Genomic DNA, 21520 nt, shown 5'->3' with positions numbered 1-21520 from the left:
TTCGAGGCTGCATGCGTCTCCCTCCGCCCGCCCCGCCCCGGTGTCTCCCCGCGCCCTTGCTGGGTGGGAAGCTTGTGTATTACGAGTTTCTTGAGTAGTACTTATTTCGCCTGTCTCTCCCTCTCTTTGACTTTTGGTACTTTGACTTTGACTTCTGCTTTACCATTTGCAAACAAACCTAAAATAAACCCTGGTTCATCAATTCCTCGAACACCACCTCTCATATTCACGACACATTGCGACTTGAGTGATTTTCCTTTATCCCTCTCACTCGAACAGAGTCGACTGAATCGCCGTTTTCGAACTACTTGGATTAAAGTTTCCATCTCTAGCCGCTAGGGAAGCCACCAAACGAACGCTTATCCCCGCATCTTTCCAAGCAATTTGGAATAGGGTACTAAACAAAGGACTGGTACGGTTGCTTTGACCCTGCGAAACCCGTGGAAAAAAGGAGCCTAAGACGATATACCCTTACAAATACTCGTGTGGACGTCAGCAACGGGGGCAATTCACAACGGAATACAACAACAAAACGAATATGGCGCCCATCCACAAGACACCCAGCGAAGAAGGTAAGCACCGTCGTCCTATCCCCATCTATACAAACAACCAGAGAAACTAACCCTCCTTCTCACACAGAAATCGCAAAAACCCTCGGCAACCTCAAGCTCTCGCCCTCACATCCCGAGAAGCCCCTCAAGAAACCCAAATCCAAGCCGGTAGCCGACAGTTGGGACGACGACGACGCCCTCAGCTCCTCCGACACCGAGACCGAAACCAGCAATTCCACCACAAAAAAGGGCAAGGCATCCCAACAAGACCCGCAAGACGGCAAATCCTCACCCCAAGACGCCCTAAAACCCCTCTCAACAACCTCCTCCCACACCGACGACACCGACGTGCCCCCGAACCCCCCACCTCCCACCCCCGCCTCACCCACGCAATTCGAGTACCCTCACGGCGACAATGTAGGGTACAGCATTGGTAATGACGGACCGCGGAGTAGGAGTAGCCCTGCGAGTCTGGATAAGCGACCTGAGAAGACGACGGCGGTGGCCGGGAGGATGATTGCGGGGGCGTTGGGGGTGCGGGCGCCGAGGCGGACGGAGGAGGAAAGAGAGTATGATCGCGTTATGAGGGAGAAGGAGAGAAAGAGGCGGGCGGAGGAGAAGGAGAGGGAGAAGAGGGAGGCGGAGGCGAGGGAGGCGAGGAAGAAGGCTGTTTGGGATGATTAGTTTGTCGGGTTTCCTTGTGTGTTAAAGTTGGGATACTTGGGCTGTGTGAGCTAGATGTTGGATGAGAAGCATGAAACCTTACCGTTTTGTATATAAAAATATAAGATTTAAGGGAAATGTACGATTAGCCTTTTTGCTTTTCCTCATTGCATGCGTTTAGATGTAGGGGTTGTACCTTGTCATTATATACAAGACTTTGTGGAGAATGCACAATTAGCCTTTTGCTTGTATAGGCAAAGTTGCGTCATCACATCACGATATTCCACTGTGCCATTCGCGCAGCACACGGGGGTTTCCCAAGGCATCAAGGGTCAGATGGAAGAACAGTAAATGTAGTGAATTTCAAATCATCTCCCGCGTTAAAGCGCATCCGCAAATCCACCTACCCGCCGCCGCCGCCGCCACTACTACCTGAATGAAGAACACCAAGAGGGGACCGCCCAAAGACGGAGCTTGGTAGTACCATGACGCCAGAAAATCCGTGATATCCATATCTGACAGCGAAATAAAAGAAAAAAAGTGCAAAAAAGGGAAGAAAAGAACAAGGTCAACTCTTTCCGCCACGCCTTCGCTCAAAGCAGTCATATCTTCGTACGTCTCGGGCAAGTCGCAAGGTCGGTTGGTTGGGTTAGGTTGGCTTGGGAGGTATAGACAGTCAGTTGTCTAGCCGCCGGATATTCAGGGCATAGCAACGTTCCAGAAAAAGCCATGTAGTCCATGACGCTGGTCAGCATCCGCCAATCTGCTCCTGGTGGACCTCGAGGGTGTCGCCATCCTGCATGTCAAGCTATACCGTGTTAGTCCACATGTGTGCATGCGTGTATGTGTGTGTGTGTTGTTAGGCTAACGGCCCATGTACCCCGCGAAAAAAAGGAAGCGAGGAAAACAAAAAAGGATTGGCGGCAGTGGAGGGCGGATGGGCGGCAAAAAAAGAAGTTGGCTACGTACCGTGTCTGGGTTGTCCTGGGCAGTGACACGCTGGCCGTCGAAGAGAAATCGGACGCTGGAGATGTTCTTGCCCTGGCGGTCGCAGAAGGCGTTCATAAGCTTACCGAGGGCCGTGGTGCGCTTGATCTTGAAAAACACCTCGTTGTTGTTGTCTGTGACCTTGATGTTCAGGTGTTCGCTCTGGCCGCCATCCTCGGGCTTCTGCTGCACGTTGTTGGGGGAACCGTTCTCGGACATGTTGGTAGTAGGGGTGGTGGCTGTTGATTGTGCGACTGGGATGCTGCGTAGCAAGGGGATTAGGCTGGAGGCTTTTAAATGGGAGGGTCAGTCGTGGGGTGGATGGGAGGTGGAGCGGGAGGTGAAGGAGGAGGGCACGATTTGCCGCGCGGGACGAGGCTGCAATGTGTGGTGCGGAGATAGTCGTACCTTAATACCGGCGGGCGGGCTTGCAAATCGGGGTGGGTGATAGAAGCGTCTAGTGAGGGCGAGCAAACGCGTCGGATGGGACTGCAGCAGCGGTGGCAACGCGTGAAAAGACGATTGTGAAGGATCAAGGCGCAAGACTGAGGTGTGAGCACTTCGGAATTAGTGGGGGTCTCGCTCACCAAGCTTTGGCCGTTTCTAGCCCTCCGGCCTCACCTTGCCCATCTACCGCATCCGCAAAACTAGGGCCGCCTGACTTTGTCCTTTACATAATCGCTTCCTGTCTCACAACTGTAGTCTCCTAGTACATGAGATTTGATAGTTTTGCGGTACTTTGGGGCGGATTGACCATGGTACGGTTATGATGTCACGCTGAAAGAACTGGGTAGGACAGCCGCACTGACAAGACGACAGGGAGAAATGGAGAGAGATTTGCAGACAGACCCTCCTTGCCATCCACGGGCATGTGCAATTCAAAGTGTGTCGCGCAGGAAATGCAGTACGTGTATGAAGCTAAGTAGCGGTAGATTGCATACAGAGGAACAACTACAACGAAGAAAAGTGCAGGAAAGAGGTTGGTTCCCATGGCCCGAGGCAGCAATACGGTATCCTGCAAAACAACAATTGACAAGTCCCAGGTGGACGCATTGTATGAGTGCTGCAATGCCTTTTACCAAAGACAGGGCGAGAAAGCAAGCACCGTGAGCTGTCCGAAATATTCGCTTTTGAAGTATGATCGAGTCTGTCGCCATGTCGCTGCTAGGCTAACAGAAAGCAGGCTCAAAATGCAACAACGCGCCAAAGGCATCTCATAGAATCCAGTCTTAATCACCGCCGGATACGGCCTTGTATCATTAGTTCCCAGAATAAGAACCACAGCCAGCCAGTCGTAGCTGGAAAAAGGGCATGTAACACTTTCTTTCTTGTCCGCACCATCAAACTTCCGAAAAAGTCCAGGCGGTTTTACCAGGAAGTGTGTTTCTCTAACATGGCATGAGCGCGTCGTAGAACACTGACGAATTTCCGACGAGACTCTATAGTAGCACATGTATAGGTTATAAACATTGTAAAGAAAGAAAAGAGCAGCGGAGCGCATCCCCAACGAGGTTTTTGTACTTTTGCATTAGCGCGCGCCGTCCTTGGCAACACGCTAACCCGCCAGGCACGTCCGGGCGCGACTTCTGTTTTGTGACGGGCTTAGGACGCTCAACCACGGCCATCCCAGGCCCTCACCAACCCATTGACAAGTCTCTGACTACCCCGGCCTACAGTCGCCGCATCTCCTTGTCGTCTGCCATATCCTACGCTCCCTTCCTTTTTCCCTAACATGGCGCTACGACCCTTCTCGCGCCAGTCGCAGTCGACTGCAGCACAGGTAAGTCATCAAACAGCTTCCAGCCTCGCCCACGACAACACACATAGATGGATTCCATGGCAGCTGACACCGGATTCAGTCGCCAAATAGTAATGCGCTTTTGTTTGGCGCTTCCCGACCAACAAATGGCACCACCTCAAACGATCCGCTCCAACCACTGCGCGCAATGGCCGACCGCGTAGGCAAAGAAGTCGAGAAGTTTGCAGAGCGGGTCGACCACTGGCATACACATGGAAATGACTCCAAGAGGGCCAAGTACCACACCACGGTCAAGTTGGTCGGCAAATTCCAGGATGTCGCAGAATCTCATGTCAAGGAGTTGAAGCGGACGACGGAAGCAGAGAACAAGGGCAGTCTGAGCAAAACCATCCGGCGGCAGATACAGAGCATGGCAGATGCGTCGGAGAATGCGCCCCAGAGTCTCTTTGCTCAGTCCTCCCAATCCGTCAATTCATCGATTGAGAACAACACCGCTCCTGTTTCCGCAAACGTCCAGGAGCTTCGAGAATGGCAGGCGGAGCTTGCGACGTGGAAACTGCTCAAGCTCGTCATCGAACACTACCACCCCGATCCTGATACCGATGTGGCTGCAGAGAAGAAGGCGCGTTTGGAAACTGCTGGAGGCACTGCACGGTACTGCAAGAATAGCGAAATTTGGGACAGGTTCATACTGGAGGATGACCAGGCGAAAGAGAAGGCTCTTGTTCTTCGCTGGTTGGAGCAGACAGCACGAGACAGCGAAAGCGATGTCAAGGCCATTACCGCAGCACTCGAGGAGCATTCGGGCAAGGGCGCGCATACATGGACAAGTGGCTGGCTCGACACCAAAGCGAAGATCAAGCAGGCGAAGCGTATGGAGGGGGCCGAACAGCCATTAAAGCCTGCCAACACAAACATCCAGACCTCGGACAAGACTGCGAATCTTGTTACACAGCTCGACCCAGATGCTCCCTCCAGGCAGAAGCGTGCGCTTGAAAAGAACGACGAGTACTACGAGCGTTCCCTTTGGATGGTTGCATACGAGATGATGCGCCGTGGACTACCATGGACAACCATTGTCGACTGGTGCTACGAACGAAACGAATCCTGGCGCGGAGTCAGCATTGGAGCAGCATACGAGAGTCACCCTGAAGGTGGTCCCAATGTTGCTGGACTAACTGTTGGCTATTTGTTCCGCCGCATGTGTTTCTACGCCGCGAGAGGGGCACGGATACCTTATGAAGGCGCCGTATACGGTCTGTTGAGTGGAGACTTGAAGCAAGTACAAGCAGTCTGCCGATCTTGGGACGACCATCTTTATGCTCATTACAACGCCCTCCTTCTTTCCCGGTTCGATACGTATCTCCAAAGGAACTACCCGACCAAGGTGACGGAGAGCTTGACCCAAAAGTTCCTTTTCCAAGATGCAGTAGCTAACATTGGAGATTGGGAAGCCTCACCTAAGAAGGTCGTTGGTATACTAAAGCAGCAGAGGAGTACCGCCAGCCAAGCTGTCTCACCGATCAAGCTCATTCAAGGCGCGCTCATCGGCAGAGATGCTGACGACCTGATGCTAAAAGTTGGCATGGCCCTAGCGGATATGTTTGCTCAAGACAAGCGACCTCACAGCCTCATCATACACCCAGATTCGCCAGAGGAAGACCGATCGCCTGTACCAGCGGGAGAATACCGGACCTTTGAAGCGGAGCGATACTATCAGAACCTTGTCAAAGATCCCCACGCTTTCCGAATCTTGGTGCACATCTTCATTGTCCTCCGTAATGGACTTCATACGCTCTTTGAAGATACACAACAGGACAAACAGTTCCTAACCATGGACAATGTCATCGCTGCTTACATTGAGTTCCTGCGCCTTACTCAACGTTTTGACGCCATCCCGCTTTACGCGGCACAGCTGATCGAAGAGCGTGCGGCATATACCCTAGCACGTGTCCTTCCCGACATCAAGAACAGCACTGAGCAACGGCACTGCGTTGCGCTGATGGAATCGTATCGACTTGATGTAATCCAGGTCGTGTCTCAAAGCTTTACGTTTGCCGCACGGGATAGTGGATTTACTCACTTCAACAGTGCGGGCATTACCGTCATCACAAACCCCATCAAGCGTTTCAAGATTTTGGAGCCTGTCAGTGTACCTCATGAGCAAGTCCTGTGGCCCGGTGTGCGCATAAAGCGATCATTCGATGGCGAACAGATTAGCGAGCAAGACGAAATTATTGTTGATGCTTTGCAATGGTACAACTACATTGGCAAGGATTACGAACACACGTTTGAGCACCTCAACAATGCGCTGACCATCTTCCTTCGTAAGTACTGTCTACAAGTTTTGATGCCGGTCCCTGGCTAATATGTTATCTAGTCAACGGTCGCCTAGCTGCTGCCGAGAAGGTCATCAATGATCTCAGCGTCGAGTCTCTGTCACTGTCGCGTACAGAGGCCCTTACTGGCTATCCTTTCGATTTGATGAGTCCTGGAACAGAAGAACAAGATGAGCGTCAACTCCATGAGCATCGCGACAGCCTCTCAGCCGCTGCACGGGCTGCTGCAATTCCCATTTCACAATTACCTGATGCCAACCAGCACAGGCAATTGGTGATGCAATTGCGTCAAGCCAGCTTGCCATACTATAACCTCCAGCAAATCGTTCGCCTACTCGTTCTTTTCCGCGAATGGCGCGAGGAGGAGCAAGCACTTATCCAGTCAGTCCCCGCTCTTCATGTACCTCATTTCACACCAGCTAACGAACAACTCAGGATCCGTGCGGACCGTCAGAAAGAGACCACCGGCGCCAAAGCAAAGCCAGACACTCAACATACGAAGGCTCTTCTGGACTCCATTTCCACCATCTTCGATACCCTCCTGCCCTCGATCTCTCTTTATTCTGCTGCCGACCCTCACTACTTGACGGAGCAAACGTGGGATCTCCTCAAGGCCTACATTCCCGACATGGTTCTTGCCTATCTTTCCGTTCTCCAGTCTGCATCATGGTTCTTGAATAAGGACCCCGCCATCAAAGCTATGGAGGTTGCCGTTGTCATAGCTGACAAGAGTAACGAGTGGCTACAACACTGTCTGCTAGAAACCGGCAGGATGAGTGAGGTATTGGAGTGCTTGGCTGGCGTGTCGAAGTGCATGTTAAAGCTTACCGAGGGAGGCAAGGAGAAGGGTAACAAGAAGCGAGGAGGCAAGGGAGAGACGCTGAGGATATGGGATTTGGGTGCTAGATAGCGTCGGTGCAGAGAAATGGAGTGAAAATGACTGCTGCATGTGTAATATACAATTTTTTTTCTGGATTTGCGTTGGTTGTAGTCTGCACGAAGGGCACACCCATAGAAGAACTATATGATATGGTAACGCGGCTAATTTGTATTCAAACGTTATATATAGTAAATGGTGAGGTATGGAGAATACCCACTAAAGATATTCCTACCAAGTCGTATTATTGAATTGCCAACAAATGAAAGAGATCGTTGTAAATCCGACTTGCATGATATTTCTGCAAGGAAATAGAAAAAGAGTGGCGTGTACCCTGTACACCCTATACATCTCCCTGTCGTATTTGTGAAGACCATTGGCACCTAGTGGAATGCTCTCAGCAACTGTTCGGTAGCGATTCCCAAGCCACCGAATCCCAGCACAGTCCACAGCCACTTGTTCTTCAGCTCATCGACACTAGGCCAAAATGCGTTCTTCTCCGCGCGGAACTTTTCCAACTCACGAAGTTTCTCAGGAGACGAAGCAGAATATCTGCGTTGTTGATGCTGCTCCTTTTGCGCATCGCCGCCGAAGAAGCGGAGGAAGGCGTAGTTTGCCGCGGGGCCCAGCAGTTCGACGGGTGCAAGCATGTCGGAGCCGTATAGCATGACTATGAAGGAGATGTGGACTAGTGCGTCACCTAGGTAGCTGGAGTAAAGTTAGAAAGGGCCAGAATGATATGTTGGGGGAGGGGGGGCTCAGAAGTAACCTACTTGGGGTTGCGGACAATGCTCCAGACACCTTCACGCAGGATTCCCTTGTTGCCCTCGGCCTTGTACTGGTCAAGCTGGTAATCCGCAATACTCTCGAGGGCCAAACCAGACGAAAACAAGCCAACTGCCAGCATCTGGACCAGAGGATGGTAACCCGTCATAACCGCACCTTCATGACGGAAAGGGGCAGTAAACGGCAAACTGATCAGCATCTGGAAGAAAGCCTCCGGAATAAAAACCTTGAAAAGCGCAGTATTCCAGAACCCATCCTCTTCTTTCACCTCCACATACCGCGGATCATCTTCACCCCGCTGAATAGACCTTCTTGCAATACGGTAAAAGAGGCGGCCTCCCCACAACGTGACGCCAGTGAGCATAACCCGCTCATGCCAGGACAACCGACTAAAAGCTTGCGAGACAGTGTACCCAGCAGCTACACGCCGGCCGACAGCAGACCACCACGCATTGACAACCTGTCCACTAGGCCACAACCAGTCCTTCGCTTCAACCCGATCCGTATACCGCGCTGCCCCGTATGCCAACACCGCTAAACCCGCATGCAGCGAGAAAGAAGGAACAAGCGTATCTTTCAGGATCCCGACATCGAACAGCGACGCACTATACACGTGTGTCTTGGAATGCGTTCTGTCGACTGCGATCTTCGGGAGGTTGGAAGTAGTTGTTGCGGGACTGAGCCCGGAACTGGGTTGCAGGTAGAAATCGTGAGGGCGTTGGTCGGCGACTTGGATGCGGAGGTCGGGAGGGTCAGACGGTGCCTCTTTTGAGGAGGTGTTGCTGAACCAGCTGGACGCCATAATTTGGGTGGGAGTGGAGCGTTTTCAGTGTACTACCATAGGGATTTGTCGCGCGAGCATGCTGTTATATCACTTTTCTGGATGGAGCGTTTCCCCGCATTTGCAACGGAGGCGGGCGCGCGGCATGATGCTTCTTATTCGTCCGGGTGTGGATAGAGGGGTTCTTGGGTGCGTTCATTGCGTTGGTACTATGATCCAATCATGCAGTGACTTGTGTACGACCCAGTTCTGGTATTCGTTGGGTTGGTGGATCGGTTTGTGTTGGGGTGATGTCGTGTGAAGGTTCGTGGTGATGTCACTATTGATCCTAGCTAAAAAGTGGGGCGGTGATGTACATGTCCATGTACCATATAGCCTACTTGGGTGCTGTATAGGTGGTATGTTCAGTTTCACCACTGGATTGTGGTAGGCAATAGCGGTACGGTGTAATGGCTTGTTCATAATTAGTGAACGTATATTGTAGACCGCTATTGCCTTCACTTCTGCGATAACAAATATGGCTTCACTTTACTCTGTCACTATGTTAATAACTAAATAACCGCCCTTCTATACTCTACAACCCCCGACAAACACCGCAAGTTCAATTTGGTTATGCTTTCGCAACTACGCACCCACGTCCAGTCATGGTGGCAACAGACACCTCTACCAATAACTACAGCACCGCCTAGCTTCCAAAAGTGGCACGCCTTTGATCAAGATCGATGGATGCCATTCTTTAGCGACAGAAATTCTCAGTCCAGCATCAAGCATAAATGGGTAGGCTCACTCCGTCTCGTGACTTGGAACGTAAATGCGGATGCACCGTTCCCAAAATCTCGCATATCCGCACTGCTGGAGGTTATCAAAACTACCGGAGCTACAAATGTTATTTTCCTTCAAGAAGTATCAAAGGACGCGCTTGCAGCACTTCTTGGAGAACCCTGGATACAGCAAAAATGGTACATAAGCGACATCGATGCTTCCGCGTTTGGAACCCAGAAGTTCATCAGCGTCACCCTGGTGTCTAAAGTTTGGGTAGCCACAGAAGGTATTCTGCTCGGCGCCATCTGGAGGATTTCACTACCTAGTCGTTTCGGGCGAGACGCTCTGTGCTGCGATATGATCTTTAACTCTTCAACCGACAAGACCTCTGGTAAAGGTCCCACCCGTATCCGACTGATTAATGTCCACTTGGATTCCTTGCCAATTAATCCGTCACTCAGGCCGCATCAACTGTCTATTTGCGCATCGTACCTGAGTACAGCTGGCCGCGGCATCATCGCCGGCGACTTCAATCCTGTTCTCCCAGAAGATGGTGACCTTGTGCGTACCAACGATCTTACCGATGCATGGGCATGCCTTCATCCAAACAACGCCGGTCACACTTGGGGCGTATACGGTGAACATGTCTTCCCACCAAATCGGTTCGACAAGGTTGCTCTTTTCAATCTTACCCCTTCAGCCATGGGCATCCTGCGAACAAGCGAGGTGGAAATCTATGACATGACAATGCCATTTGGTGGACCGGAATTGGCTGAAAAGGTGCATTTTAGCGATCATTTTGGTGTTTGGTGCGAGGTTAAATGGGAGGAAGATCGAGTATAGCCGCAATGATGGATGTGTGAAGATTGAGTAAGGGGATGGGAAATTCGTGCAGGTTGCATCCTGACGATCGGAAAATGTAGAATTTACTCGAGGCATCTCGGTAACGGGTGTGATACCCGCAATCGTTTGTAAAGTCTCAGAGACATAGTTGATTGCCAGTACCTAATACAAGTATGTTAAAGTATAGCTTACCTTTCTTGCTTTGTGGAATGAGAAGATACCACGCTGGAAGCGAAACTGGCAGGTACAAACATATCAAGTAAGTACTAATCGATGACGTCAGGTAGAACCGAATGTACCCCTCATGCCGAGGCATGGCTTCATAGCAAGATTTGTAGTGAGGAATATTTACAAATATACGTATTCATATAATTACTTGAACTAACAACCTCATCATGGCGTCCAACAAGCCGAATGCATTCAACCCACCTTCTGTGGTAGAGCCACCGCCTACCTACTCTCAAGTTTGCGTCACTCCAATAGTCGCTTCATCCGCCTTGGTTACGCTCGCCGGCCAAACAGGCCTACAAAAAGATGGCACGGTGCCTTCTGGTATCAAGGCACAAGCAAAAGCCGCCTATGAAAGCATCCACAAGTGCTTAGAAGCTGCTAGCGCAACACCGCGAGATATTGTATGCCCTCCGAAACATTGACGCAACTGAAGAGGCATGGGGTTACCACAAAGGGAAATTTACAGGCATGTTGCTGACAATGCTTTCAATTCTAGGTCTTCGTCCGGCACTACATTGTTAAGGAAACGGGCGATAAAGAGCAAGATGCAAAGGACGTCGTGGAGAGAGGTTGGGGCGAGGAATGGATAGAATTCATGGATAAGAAAGCAGATGGACATCGCCCCCCGGATACAGTCGTTGGAGTTGCAAGTCTGGCGTTGAGGAAATTGTTATACGAGTGTGAAGTCACGGCGATGATTAGTCGCTGAAACACTTGGATTCAAAACGCAACATCACCTTGTACTTAGTACAACCGTTTTTGGCTATGGCCAAGCGAGTAACCAATTACACCTGCAAATGAGATATAGGGGGTATTTTTGTGACAGATAAGAGATAGAAGACGTGGCATACAATCGCGTATAACTTTGAATTTCTACAAGGATTATTATCCGTCCCTTGAACGGAAGACGCGGCTAGCAGTCGTTGCCGTGAGGGGAAACTCGGGTCGGCAGTACCTTCCCGTTCGAGAATGAAATGCTTCTTATCGCCATTGGCTACAAGCAGCATAGAGGCACAGTACATAGATACACCGCAGCTCTACATAATACTCTCTACTTCACCACCGATTCCTCTGACAGCATCTTCTCTTCACCATGGCGCTTACCTCGTTGCTGTCCATTGCGCCATTCCTCACCGTAGCGTACACCCGGGAAATCACTTTTCCACCCGTCGCCGGATACGGATCTCAGCAGGTTATTCCTCAGGGACTATTCGAGTCCGATGTTACTCAAGCCAAGTTTGCAGGACTGTCGACATATGCCAACCTGCCATATGTACATTGTCTCGCGCCCGAAGGAGACGATGTTGAGCCGTTTGACATTGCTATCCTTGGCGCGCCATTCGACACTGTAAGTCACACGCTATGCCGGGCGCAAATATTGTATATGGAAAAGGTGTGAATGAGGCGGATGCTGATGACTGGTAGGCTGTAACTGCTCGTCCTGGAGCGCGCTTCGGCCCTAGTGGCATTCGAGCTGGATCACGTCGGCTAGGTCCTTTGTGGAGCGTTTATACTGGTAAGTAGAGATGCCATGAAAGTTTCTAGGTGGTACAGTCGTTTCCTCGAGTGTGGAATTCGGCTGCAAGAGCTATTACGTGTGAAATTTGCGCACGTAACAAGGTCACTGCGAGTAACAATCGCAAAAGATCGTGCACGAATCAGCAGCACTAGTGTAACACTTGGCTGTTGAAAACCGCCATCTCGGCGTCGCCTTATTTTCCTTTCTTGATTGTTTTCGGAACTATTTACAGTCTGAGAACCGACCGAGATTAATTTCAAACAGGAGAAAATGTCTACTTCGATTGGGCCAAGATAGTCGACTGCGGTGATGCTCCGTTGACTTTCTTGGTAATGCCACCCACGCACAACACCAAAAGCAAGATTGACTCAGAAATGTAACAGGACAACACAGTAGCCCTAAAGCAGCTTGACAGATCCCACAAGGTCCGTAGCCCACCTCTAACTATAATGGAGACTTTGACTGATTGTTGGCTTCAAGATCATCTCTTCCAGAAAAACCAACTCAACCGAGCATGGTGGTACACCAAAGATTATCACTCTAGGGGGCGATCACACCACCACATTACCTGCGCTACGATCAGCCTATCACCACTGGGGTCAAGTCAGTGTGATTCATTTCGACAGCCATTTAGGTAAGCCAGACCAATCTCCCTAGCTGATTTCCGCTGACTGTCGACCAGACACTTGGGATCCAGAGGTGTTGGGTAAGTTCAATATTTCCTTTTGTACGACAACTTGCTAATGTGTGATAGGCGGAGGGATTTCCCACTACGCGTAAGTATATCTCCAATCTTGTTCTGTGTACGACTTACTAAAGGCGAATATTGCAGTGGCGTCAACCATGGAACGTTTCTGCACATTGCACACGAAGAAGGCTTGATCAGGAATTCATCGATCCACGCTGGCATCCGAGGAGCAATTTTACGACCAAAAGGTGATATCCGAAATGATATCCGCTGTGGCTTTGAGATGGTCAAGGCCCGGGACATTGATCGCATTGGCGTATCGGGAGTTATCGAGAAGTTGAAGGCGCGAGTGGGGGATAGTAAGGTGTACATCAGCGTTGATATCGATGTGCTGGACCCGGCTTTTGCTCCTGGTGAGTTCTGACCTGATATCACTACGCGGCGCGATACTCGCATTGTTACAATGTGGGAATAGATTATGGCCAGTAATTTAACGTTAAACGGTGTAACTGATGTAAACTATAGCCACGGGAACTGCCGAGGTTGGTGGCTGGAGCACACGAGAGTTACTCTCTATCCTGGATGGTCTTGAGGGAATGGATGTAATTGGCGCTGATGTTGGTATGTATCTTGTTGTGTTCACGATCCACCGCTGTTCAAACCGACTAGACTCTGACAACATTTGGTATTATAGTTGAAGTTGCCCCTGTATACGACAATGCCGGCGAGACAACAGTTTTGGCAGCTGCAGAAGTAGTACAATCCCTCATTGGATTGATGATCAAAGCGCCAGCTTGAAAGACGGGAGAATGATGGTTTATATGGGGGTTGTGTAAAATTCTGAGTGGTGTAATGTCGGATATCAGGTCGTTTAGTGGTCATCAAGTTGAGGACAAGGAAATAATAGTCGTTGCTGGATTATATAATCAAATACAAATATGCATGTTAAGAGTCTAAGCTTCGACGCTGGCGATCATTTGAATGAGTATGTGTGATTTGGAGATATCCAAGGTGTCGATAGATGACCTTTTCTACAACATGATATGCGCGAATCAACTGAGAAAACGAACCTCGTCTACAGATTCGAGCTTTCCGCCTTTAGTCGTCCTACAATATTGTACCGCTTGCTGAAAAACGTGTGCCAGTCATTCAAAACTCCCAGCTCTTTCTCAGACAACCCGGAGTAATCGGATATACAATCCTCTGGCTTGAGAGAAGACAGACCAAGAGCGCGGTTAGGCTCCTTGCCCGCAAAAACTGGGATGGTTTGTTAGCTGCATTCAATTACAGAAAGAGGGCTGGGCTAAACAAACCGTGGTAGCCTTTTCCAGGCGCATATGTCTCCTTACCGCTGACATCAAAGACGTCGCCCTAGATCACCGTCAGTTCCACTGCACGTGCCTCGGGATAACATCTCGATGATGGGTTCAATAATATACCTTGATAGCAACTAATGTTGGGTAACCTTCATTTGTACCTGAATCTGTTGTCAGTCGATCCGGTCTTCCAAAAACAAGCCAGATTGCGGTTGCTTAGAGACAGCCTTACCATCGCACTTTGCCAAATAATCCCTCTCAATGATGTCATCTTTGGGAGGGTTCAGCGTAACAGGCTCCTTTGGAGCGAACTTCTCTTTCTTGGGTTCAGCGGCGACGTCGGACATGGTGGGGGTGATTCAAAAGGTCAGTGTAGGTGCGGGAATAGCGAGGAAGTGACCCGGGGACTTTCAAGTCGCGATGCTGGCCGAGGCCTGTGAGGTGGGGTGGCACGCCAAACCGTTCTAGGCTAGTGCTGTTGTGGACTTCATTGCACCATTTTCTGCTCGGCTTCCTATTTGTTGTCGCAGTTACAAGACTGGCTTCCAGACTGATTCCCGAACATTCATCATCGAATTTTCTGTATATGAAAGAGGTTATCCTGTTCCTCATTCGACTATCCATCATTTAATGCGTATGCCTCAACAAAAGCGATGATCGTACATTTACCTAATATTGAATCGTATGTACATGCAGAATAATTCGTATACAGTGAATCACGATTCCCCAAAATGCCAAACCAGCCATTCAGCAAAGTCCATGGCTATGTGCCCAGATTGTGTCGCCGGGACAGAATACTCACATCATCTAACTGGATGAAGAAACATTAAAGTCTGTTACAGAATTTCGATGAACACTCCGAGAAGATACCTGAGCATTATACAACCCACACTCATGGGTGCATAGCAAAATGCAGTTTCAATTTCTGCCATCAACCCCATATGCTGACCGAGCATCACAAGATACTGGGAGATAAATTTGCTCCCTTGTGCAGTCTTTGCAAAGTTCTTGAGGCTCACTCCATTCGCGTTTGACATTCCACGCGCCAAAGCATTGGTGACCGGGGTCATTTCGTGCAAAATGGCAGTGCACCGCAACTCGGTACTCGATGTGTTTGCAGAGAAAGGTAATTTTGTTGTAAAAGCACATTGTGTTGTGTTCATGGATAATCAGAGCTTGGAAGGGGCGAGAGCTATACCTCTGATTAGCTGCTATAAGGCGAGGATCTGAATCTACTTACGTGGGAGGCGCTTCTGCAGTATAGCAAGTACAAAGTTGATGGGGGCACGTGGTTTTGATGTATTCGTGACAGGCAGTTGAAGTGCCAAGTCTGATCAAGATGCGGAGAGTGCGGGGAAGCATGAGTATCGTACTTCTGGGGCCATTTGCAACTCTTTATATGCACTCGCCGGGTAGAGTGTTGGACTTTCTCATCTTTGGCCGTGTGAACCAAGAAATATAGTTCAAATTGAGCAGCAGGGAACTGCAGTAGTGGGGCCAAGTTGGAAAGCCCCCTAATTTGATTGCTAATAGAAATCGTGAAAGTATCAGATTGCCTGTCTGATGTCTTTCTTATTCCGTGAGAACGTTAGGATTCACATCGCTGACACACTGGCTCACTGTTCAATATCCTCAACTTCTGCATTTCTTAAGCCCTTTCAGGGTACTATCAGTCTTTAGTCTGAGATGGTGCTGAGCATTCTTGAAGCTATAGTTAGGTATGGGCTGCTGTGTTCTCTCACTGTACACCATCTGAAGAGCACGGCCCTTCTAGATGCATGATTGCACAAAGATAGCTTGTGGCCCATGACGAACGAAAACGGCGACCAGGCGACAAGAAATCGTTCCACAACCACGGAACTTGGCACCTTCTACCGATATATGCGTAGTAAATGTGGAGAAATATTCTTTCTTGGCAGTATGGCAACTGCTGTATTAGTGATCTTGTGGCGTATCTAAGGGGCAAATCTTGGTCGCTTCACAGCGAACCTTCATATTTGATCCATGCCAAGCAATACTCCTAAGCTCTTCTGGAAGGTTCTCAAAAGTAATTACTTGTTTCTTCTATATCGTAGATGGCAAAAGTCTCTGGACTGCAGCCACGCCTTTATCTCTCTAGCTAACAGTGTTACGCACTTTCGAGGCCAGGTAAAATGAAATTTGTTACAAATTTTGTCTACTAAGCGAATTGTTATTCATTCAATTTGAAGCTATACTAAACATTTTCTGAGGGTGTGCAGTGACAGAACAACAGTGCTCAGTGCGTTGGTCCTACGCAACACGTTGTGGGGATCCCTGATGCATCGCAACTCTTTACGCACACCACAAACACGCAATAGATATTTCTGCATTAGTACCCACCAGATTGTAGTGAGAAGTCGACTCAAAAAGCCATCGACTGCATATCGCAATATCCCTTCGGTTCATGCAGAGAAATCAAGTACATAGAAGTATACATTTGCACTGAAGGACTATCACATGTTAGCAGGGTATATATTAACTAACTGGAAGTGCAAGAACCAAAACCTGGGCACTGGCGCTAACAGAAAATAAACAAAGCGTTCTAATACCCCTTCACGTGCAAACTTCCAATAATACATCTGCACCCCCCTCAGACGTAACCACGTTCCAAGTTATCGACCCCGCTCTATCCTATGCAGCACGCCCCAGATACTCGAGGACGTAGCATTCGACCATGCAATCGTCACACGAACTCGATATCTGCTAAGCATCGCCCACGCCCAAGCATGCATGCTTGATGTATCGACTCTCATTTGGGCACGCTTTATCAAACCCAAGCTCATGCGTTAAGTCCACCCCACACATGCATGCCGTACATAACGTGGAGCTACAAACTTCACACATGCCGATGTGTACGTCAAGATAACGCTCGAGGAATCTCAGCAAGCAAGTCCCTCTTTCCACAAAGCTCCGTCACGGCACATGGCGCTTCATACCATCTCGGGCTCGCTTCCTCAATATTGAAAAACCTCATCCCATCACTCTCGGCTTCTTCTGAAGGACCCCAAATTCTCAAACCCCTCACGATACCTTCGGGGAGCTGCATGACTCTCCGCCTCCCACGCCGTTTTTCTTGCCATAGGAACCCCGTTTAGACAGTCACACACCCCATTCCCGATTCAACAGCGGCATTTCTGTGCCCCTCAAGTAGCGTTACTTACACCGCAGAATATCGGCGGGTACCGTAACCTGCATGCGCCCGTGTGACGCGTATGCGGTGGCACGAGAGTAGTTTTGGGTGGCGGGATGCCAATTTGGGGAATAGACAGGATGGGAGCCTCGGTTGGGATGGGTGGCTTTGTGGCGGGTAGGGGGTAGGGGGCTCGGATGTGGTAGGGCAGAGGTGGTCGAGGGGGGTGACGGGGGAGAAGTGTGGTACACATATAGCATGGCTCCATGATGAAGTGCCTGCAATGAAACAAGGACTCGGATCGAATTTCCTACTTTCTGAATTGTGCTTACAGCCGGTAACATGCCTTTGAGTGTTGGTATGTATCGCTCTTGTGGATATTATTAGGGCTGCCTTCAATCAATACCCCTTGGAAGGAGATATAGCTTACCATGCAAATCTTACTAGAATATTCTTTAAGCATGTCAACAGATAATAGCACTCTGAGCTATCCAAAATACAACCCCGTTTTCCATCAACTCCGGTACCAGGAGCCATGATCCATAAAGTCGACACCGATCGATTCCAAGCCAACCCCCAAAGCCCCAGATCAACACAGTACTCGAACCTTCTATCTCCCCAGTCCGTGCACCGGTTCAAGCAAGTTACACCGGTTCAGCCGCTACCAAGCCTTTTCTTCCTCTTCTTCTGCACATGTATGACAAAAGCCCGGGAAGACCCGCCTGGAAGCGTCCCGCCAGCATGCGTGGCGTTTGCTTCGGGGAAGACGGGGAGCGTGTGTAGCGTTCGGGTAGGTACTACGGATAGTGAAAGGAATGCTGAATCGTTTTTTCAGCATTGGAAGCGTGGGGAGGAGAGAGGATGCTTGTTCAGACTCTACTCAAGTGATGGATCTGGAAAGACGAGAATGGTTACGCAGTATAGCACTGGAATTTCCTCTCTTCATCGATTAGTGATATAGAATACGAAAGAAATAAAGCAAGAAAAAACAAGAATACGTGAATGACTCGGCATTTTCAAAATTGAACAGCGTGAGGAACAAACTCGATACATGGATCTAGGCAAACAACACCCCCACCCACAACTTCCATCCCTACCAACTACCGTCCAGAAACAACGAGGCCCATGTATTCTTTTACCGGCCGGTACACCCTTCTCTACCCCCCACGTCCTTCTCCAGAGCCATGACGTTCCCATGCCCTCATCTCCCCCCTTCACGCGGACGTACGTAAATACGGATACGGACCGAGCCACTGCATCGGCAAGACAAGGGACGGGTTCAATATTGGGGAACTGGTACCGAGGCCCAGCAGACGAAAAGCATGGGACGAAATACCGCAAAGCGCGGTGACTGGGATCTTGCATTACATACATACGCGCACCATATAGGGGGGCCTGGACCGTGGGGAGACCATGGTGTAGGTGGTTCCAAAGTGGGGATGCATACGTTGGAACCAATACCTAATTTGCATGTTCTGTTTGATCACTTTACCATGGCCGCGGAAGCAGAATAGCATTGTAATGTGTACAACAGATATTAGGATTTGAGATAGCAATGACTTTTTTTTCTCCATTAAACGTGAACGCCGCCGCTAATGCTATCATGCTTTTATTTTTGGTTACAATCACGCCTTTCCTGATCGCTTGGCCTTGCGAGCTTGCCTCTTCTTTGCAATGATCCTGGTTCTCAGCGCGAGCTTCTCATCACTGCCCTTGTTCTTAGCGGAAGAAGGGCCCGCTTCCGCACCCGAACCCTGTTTCGATTTGTCGGTGGCCTTCCCCTTGCTCTTTTTGTCTCCAGCACTCGAGTCTCGCTTTCGCTTCTTGTCCTTTGTTTTGTCTGGTTGTGAATCGTCCTCGTCAGCCTCACCGCCTGTCTTCGGCTTTCGGGGCTCTCGGGACTTTTCCTCGCGGTCTGTACGTCTGTTGACGACATTGGCGTTCTCGATAGCAAACTCTACAATAAGACGCTTGCGCTTGTCTTCCAGTGCTTCCAGTGCTTGCTTCTTGCTTTTTGGTGTAGGGTCCGCCTTGATCTTGTAGTCCACAGCGTGCCCGTTGAGCCATCGAAGACCCATCAAAGCATTGCGGTGAGTGTAGTACTCGATGAAACCATATCCTCTACTCCTTCCTGCGCCAGCTTCCTCTGGAACTTTGCTACCTGCAGGTGTCTCGAAGACGACCTTGGCTTGCTTGACGATACCTTTGCCCTTCTTCTTACGCATCTTCTCCGCCACCAACATCTCCTGACCGCCACGAATGACTTCCTCCTTGCTGAGTTTTTGTCGCTTACCCTCCTTGACATCAGCAGCGAAGCCAACGACAGCACTACGGGCGAGCTGCTTAAGGTCCTTTGAAGTGATGCTACGGGGGATATTGCGAACCGAGAGACGGGTGAGGGAGAGATGGAGCGAAGGGTTCTCTTGGATCTGCTTGCGACGCATCGTCGCACTCTCCTCGCGCATCTTGATCTCAGAGGGCGAGAGTTTTTGATACAGCGGCGAGTTAGCACTGATGGTTCCTTCTGAGAGGAGATAAAGGCGGCGCTTGTCCTTGTCGCGATTGAAACGCGAAGCTGCGCCCTCGGCTGTGAGACGACTGGCTTCGTTCTTGTCGACGGCGCGGGAGATTTGTAGAATACGGCCGTCAATAGTGTACCTGCCTGTAGGGTCGGCGTCCTCGTCTTCAAGCACGGAATGTGTGACGGTGATGGTGGAGCCGTCCGACTTGTTCAGATCCTTCTTTTGCAACTTGACACGTGGGACACCCTTCAAGCAGTTGACCATGTCTTCCTCGGTGAAGAATGCAACGAATGCAGTGCCCTTTGGCCGCTCGGTATCGCGGTCCACGACAACACGCGCATACCGTATGCCTCCAAACTGTTGAAAGTGTTCCTTCAGACGCTCATCGTCTACAGTGAATGGCACGTTGCGTACAAAGACTGTGTAATCCTCGCGCTTTGGCCGATTGTCTTGTTGATCTAGCTCAACGCCACCTTCCTCGTCATCCTCGGATATGTCTTCGTCGTCGATGTCGCTGTTGTCGGAATCGTCTTCGTCTTCGTCTTCGTCGTCTTCACTGTTCATTTCCGAGTCGTCCTCGTCGTCGTCCTCATCAGAACTGACTACGGAGCTTTCAGCATCCTCCATGTCTTCGTCTCCATCTGCTTTAGCGTCGCCTTCTTGTTCGGTTTTTTGCAGATTCAGCCAAGTGTCACGATCGACAGCCCAATCAACAGCGATGGGCCTGCCGCTGATCTCTTTGCCATTCAGCTCCTGCATTGCCTTCTCTGCGTTCTTCTTTCCTCGTAGAGACACGAAGCCAAATCCTCTCAATTCGCCATTGGGCTTCTTTGGTAGATTTGCAAAATTGACCTTGCCGTAGCTTCTGAAGAGCTTTTCCAAATCCTCCGGTGTCTTGATGGTCCAGGGCAGGTTTCGTACGATGATTTTGGGTACTTGCGCTTCCTTGAGCTGTTGCTCGCGCTCTGCCTTGATCCTGTCGACGGCCCTGGGCCGCTTCTCCTCACCCTCACGCTGCCTGGCCTCGGCGAAATCGACCTTGATCTTCTTGCCTTTGATCTGTGTATTGTTCAATTCCTCCTTTGCTCTTTGCGCATCCTCGACATCGGCGAATGTAACGAAGCCATAGCCCTTGGACTCACGCGTCTGTTTGTCCAACACAACAAGCGCATTCTTGATCGGGTAGGACTCGGAAAAGTACTCGGTCAGGTCTTCGCTGGTGACGTCGGGTGCGAGGCTGCGAACGAAGAGTTGTCTGCGCGCGACTTCCTTTGCCGTCGCTGCAGCTGCGGCATTGCTGGAGGGTTGGTCGGCGTCAGCAGTGGCGGTGACGGCCTCTGCGCCATCGAGTGAGAGGCGCTGGCGTTTTCTACGTGGAGCCATTGTAAAAGAATGTGAATTTCAAGTCTTCTTTGCTTGTACTTTTCATTCGCATGTCCCAGAAAAAAAAGTTCCAGTATCGCGACGCACGGACCTTGGTCTACCATCTTGGCGAACGTAAGGTGGAGCTAGACCCTTTGCGCTGGATGGGGACCGACTACATCTTCACGTGCCACACACCAGACACCCGTTTCTTCTAATTCTCGCCTGCTCCGTCTGACTTTGCTATCCTTCACCGATCAGATTTCAGATTTCCATCATGATCACGATGTGTCCTCCGACTGCGCCCCCTTGGCGGAATCCTGCATGCCCCCCACTCAATCTACAAAGCCTGTAGCGCTGTGTATTGATGTGTGCGTCCTAAA

General features: G+C 50.1%; 12 protein-coding genes across 12 annotated transcripts; 6 read left to right on the top strand and 6 right to left on the bottom strand.

Moving 5' to 3' along the window:
* Positions 1 to 538: 538 nt before the first annotated feature.
* On the top strand, positions 539 to 1235 carry COCVIDRAFT_11034 (hypothetical protein; the record flags this gene model as incomplete). The annotated part of the gene is made up of 2 exons (XM_014706997.1): positions 539 to 572; positions 640 to 1235. The coding sequence occupies 2 exons, from the start codon at positions 539 to 541 to the stop codon at positions 1233 to 1235; spliced, it is 630 nt and encodes a 209-aa protein (XP_014562483.1).
* A 727-nt stretch (positions 1236 to 1962) lies between these two features.
* Positions 1963 to 2420, bottom strand: COCVIDRAFT_21573 (hypothetical protein; the record flags this gene model as incomplete). Its single annotated transcript, XM_014707066.1, has 2 exons — positions 1963 to 2022; positions 2184 to 2420. The coding sequence occupies 2 exons, from the start codon at positions 2418 to 2420 to the stop codon at positions 1963 to 1965; spliced, it is 297 nt and encodes a 98-aa protein (XP_014562552.1).
* A 536-nt stretch (positions 2421 to 2956) lies between these two features.
* Positions 2957 to 3421, top strand: COCVIDRAFT_32587 (hypothetical protein; the record flags this gene model as incomplete). Its single annotated transcript, XM_014707136.1, has 5 exons — positions 2957 to 2959; positions 3021 to 3084; positions 3134 to 3180; positions 3245 to 3336; positions 3385 to 3421. 5 exons carry the CDS (start codon positions 2957 to 2959, stop codon positions 3419 to 3421), a joined length of 243 nt encoding a protein of 80 aa, XP_014562622.1.
* Positions 3422 to 3933: 512 nt separating this feature from the next.
* Positions 3934 to 7209, top strand: COCVIDRAFT_32586 (hypothetical protein; the record flags this gene model as incomplete). Its single annotated transcript, XM_014707135.1, has 4 exons — positions 3934 to 3981; positions 4061 to 6287; positions 6341 to 6680; positions 6735 to 7209. 4 exons carry the CDS (start codon positions 3934 to 3936, stop codon positions 7207 to 7209), a joined length of 3090 nt encoding a protein of 1029 aa, XP_014562621.1.
* A 350-nt stretch (positions 7210 to 7559) lies between these two features.
* Positions 7560 to 8764, bottom strand: COCVIDRAFT_11032 (hypothetical protein; the record flags this gene model as incomplete). The annotated part of the gene is made up of 2 exons (XM_014706996.1): positions 7560 to 7884; positions 7950 to 8764. The coding sequence occupies 2 exons, from the start codon at positions 8762 to 8764 to the stop codon at positions 7560 to 7562; spliced, it is 1140 nt and encodes a 379-aa protein (XP_014562482.1).
* Positions 8765 to 9469: 705 nt separating this feature from the next.
* On the top strand, positions 9470 to 10348 carry COCVIDRAFT_83428 (hypothetical protein; the record flags this gene model as incomplete). Its single annotated transcript, XM_014707269.1, has 1 exon — positions 9470 to 10348. The coding sequence occupies one exon, from the start codon at positions 9470 to 9472 to the stop codon at positions 10346 to 10348; it is 879 nt and encodes a 292-aa protein (XP_014562755.1).
* Positions 10349 to 10743: 395 nt separating this feature from the next.
* On the top strand, positions 10744 to 11288 carry COCVIDRAFT_32583 (hypothetical protein; the record flags this gene model as incomplete). The annotated part of the gene is made up of 2 exons (XM_014707134.1): positions 10744 to 10980; positions 11076 to 11288. The coding sequence occupies 2 exons, from the start codon at positions 10744 to 10746 to the stop codon at positions 11286 to 11288; spliced, it is 450 nt and encodes a 149-aa protein (XP_014562620.1).
* Positions 11289 to 11672: 384 nt separating this feature from the next.
* On the top strand, positions 11673 to 13584 carry COCVIDRAFT_21568 (hypothetical protein; the record flags this gene model as incomplete). The annotated part of the gene is made up of 10 exons (XM_014707065.1): positions 11673 to 11927; positions 12005 to 12095; positions 12363 to 12427; positions 12482 to 12523; positions 12579 to 12732; positions 12781 to 12804; positions 12853 to 12874; positions 12931 to 13199; positions 13312 to 13407; positions 13481 to 13584. The coding sequence occupies 10 exons, from the start codon at positions 11673 to 11675 to the stop codon at positions 13582 to 13584; spliced, it is 1122 nt and encodes a 373-aa protein (XP_014562551.1).
* A 277-nt stretch (positions 13585 to 13861) lies between these two features.
* On the bottom strand, positions 13862 to 14449 carry COCVIDRAFT_21567 (hypothetical protein; the record flags this gene model as incomplete). The annotated part of the gene is made up of 4 exons (XM_014707064.1): positions 13862 to 14043; positions 14100 to 14157; positions 14226 to 14263; positions 14335 to 14449. 4 exons carry the CDS (start codon positions 14447 to 14449, stop codon positions 13862 to 13864), a joined length of 393 nt encoding a protein of 130 aa, XP_014562550.1.
* A 451-nt stretch (positions 14450 to 14900) lies between these two features.
* Positions 14901 to 15251, bottom strand: COCVIDRAFT_32580 (hypothetical protein; the record flags this gene model as incomplete). Its single annotated transcript, XM_014707133.1, has 2 exons — positions 14901 to 14909; positions 15069 to 15251. The coding sequence occupies 2 exons, from the start codon at positions 15249 to 15251 to the stop codon at positions 14901 to 14903; spliced, it is 192 nt and encodes a 63-aa protein (XP_014562619.1).
* Positions 15252 to 18195: 2944 nt separating this feature from the next.
* Positions 18196 to 18450, bottom strand: COCVIDRAFT_83631 (hypothetical protein; the record flags this gene model as incomplete). Its single annotated transcript, XM_014707268.1, has 1 exon — positions 18196 to 18450. One exon carries the CDS (start codon positions 18448 to 18450, stop codon positions 18196 to 18198), a length of 255 nt encoding a protein of 84 aa, XP_014562754.1.
* Positions 18451 to 18878: 428 nt separating this feature from the next.
* Positions 18879 to 21158, bottom strand: COCVIDRAFT_21566 (hypothetical protein; the record flags this gene model as incomplete). Its single annotated transcript, XM_014707063.1, has 1 exon — positions 18879 to 21158. One exon carries the CDS (start codon positions 21156 to 21158, stop codon positions 18879 to 18881), a length of 2280 nt encoding a protein of 759 aa, XP_014562549.1.
* Positions 21159 to 21520: the final 362 nt, after the last annotated feature.

The sequence above is a fragment of the Bipolaris victoriae genome (assembly GCF_000527765.1).
Source record: "Bipolaris victoriae FI3 unplaced genomic scaffold scaffold_0, whole genome shotgun sequence".
Taxonomy (NCBI): Eukaryota; Fungi; Ascomycota; class Dothideomycetes; order Pleosporales; family Pleosporaceae; genus Bipolaris; species Bipolaris victoriae.
Note: the sequence above shows the minus strand (reverse complement) of the source record. Positions and strands in the feature narration are given on the sequence as shown.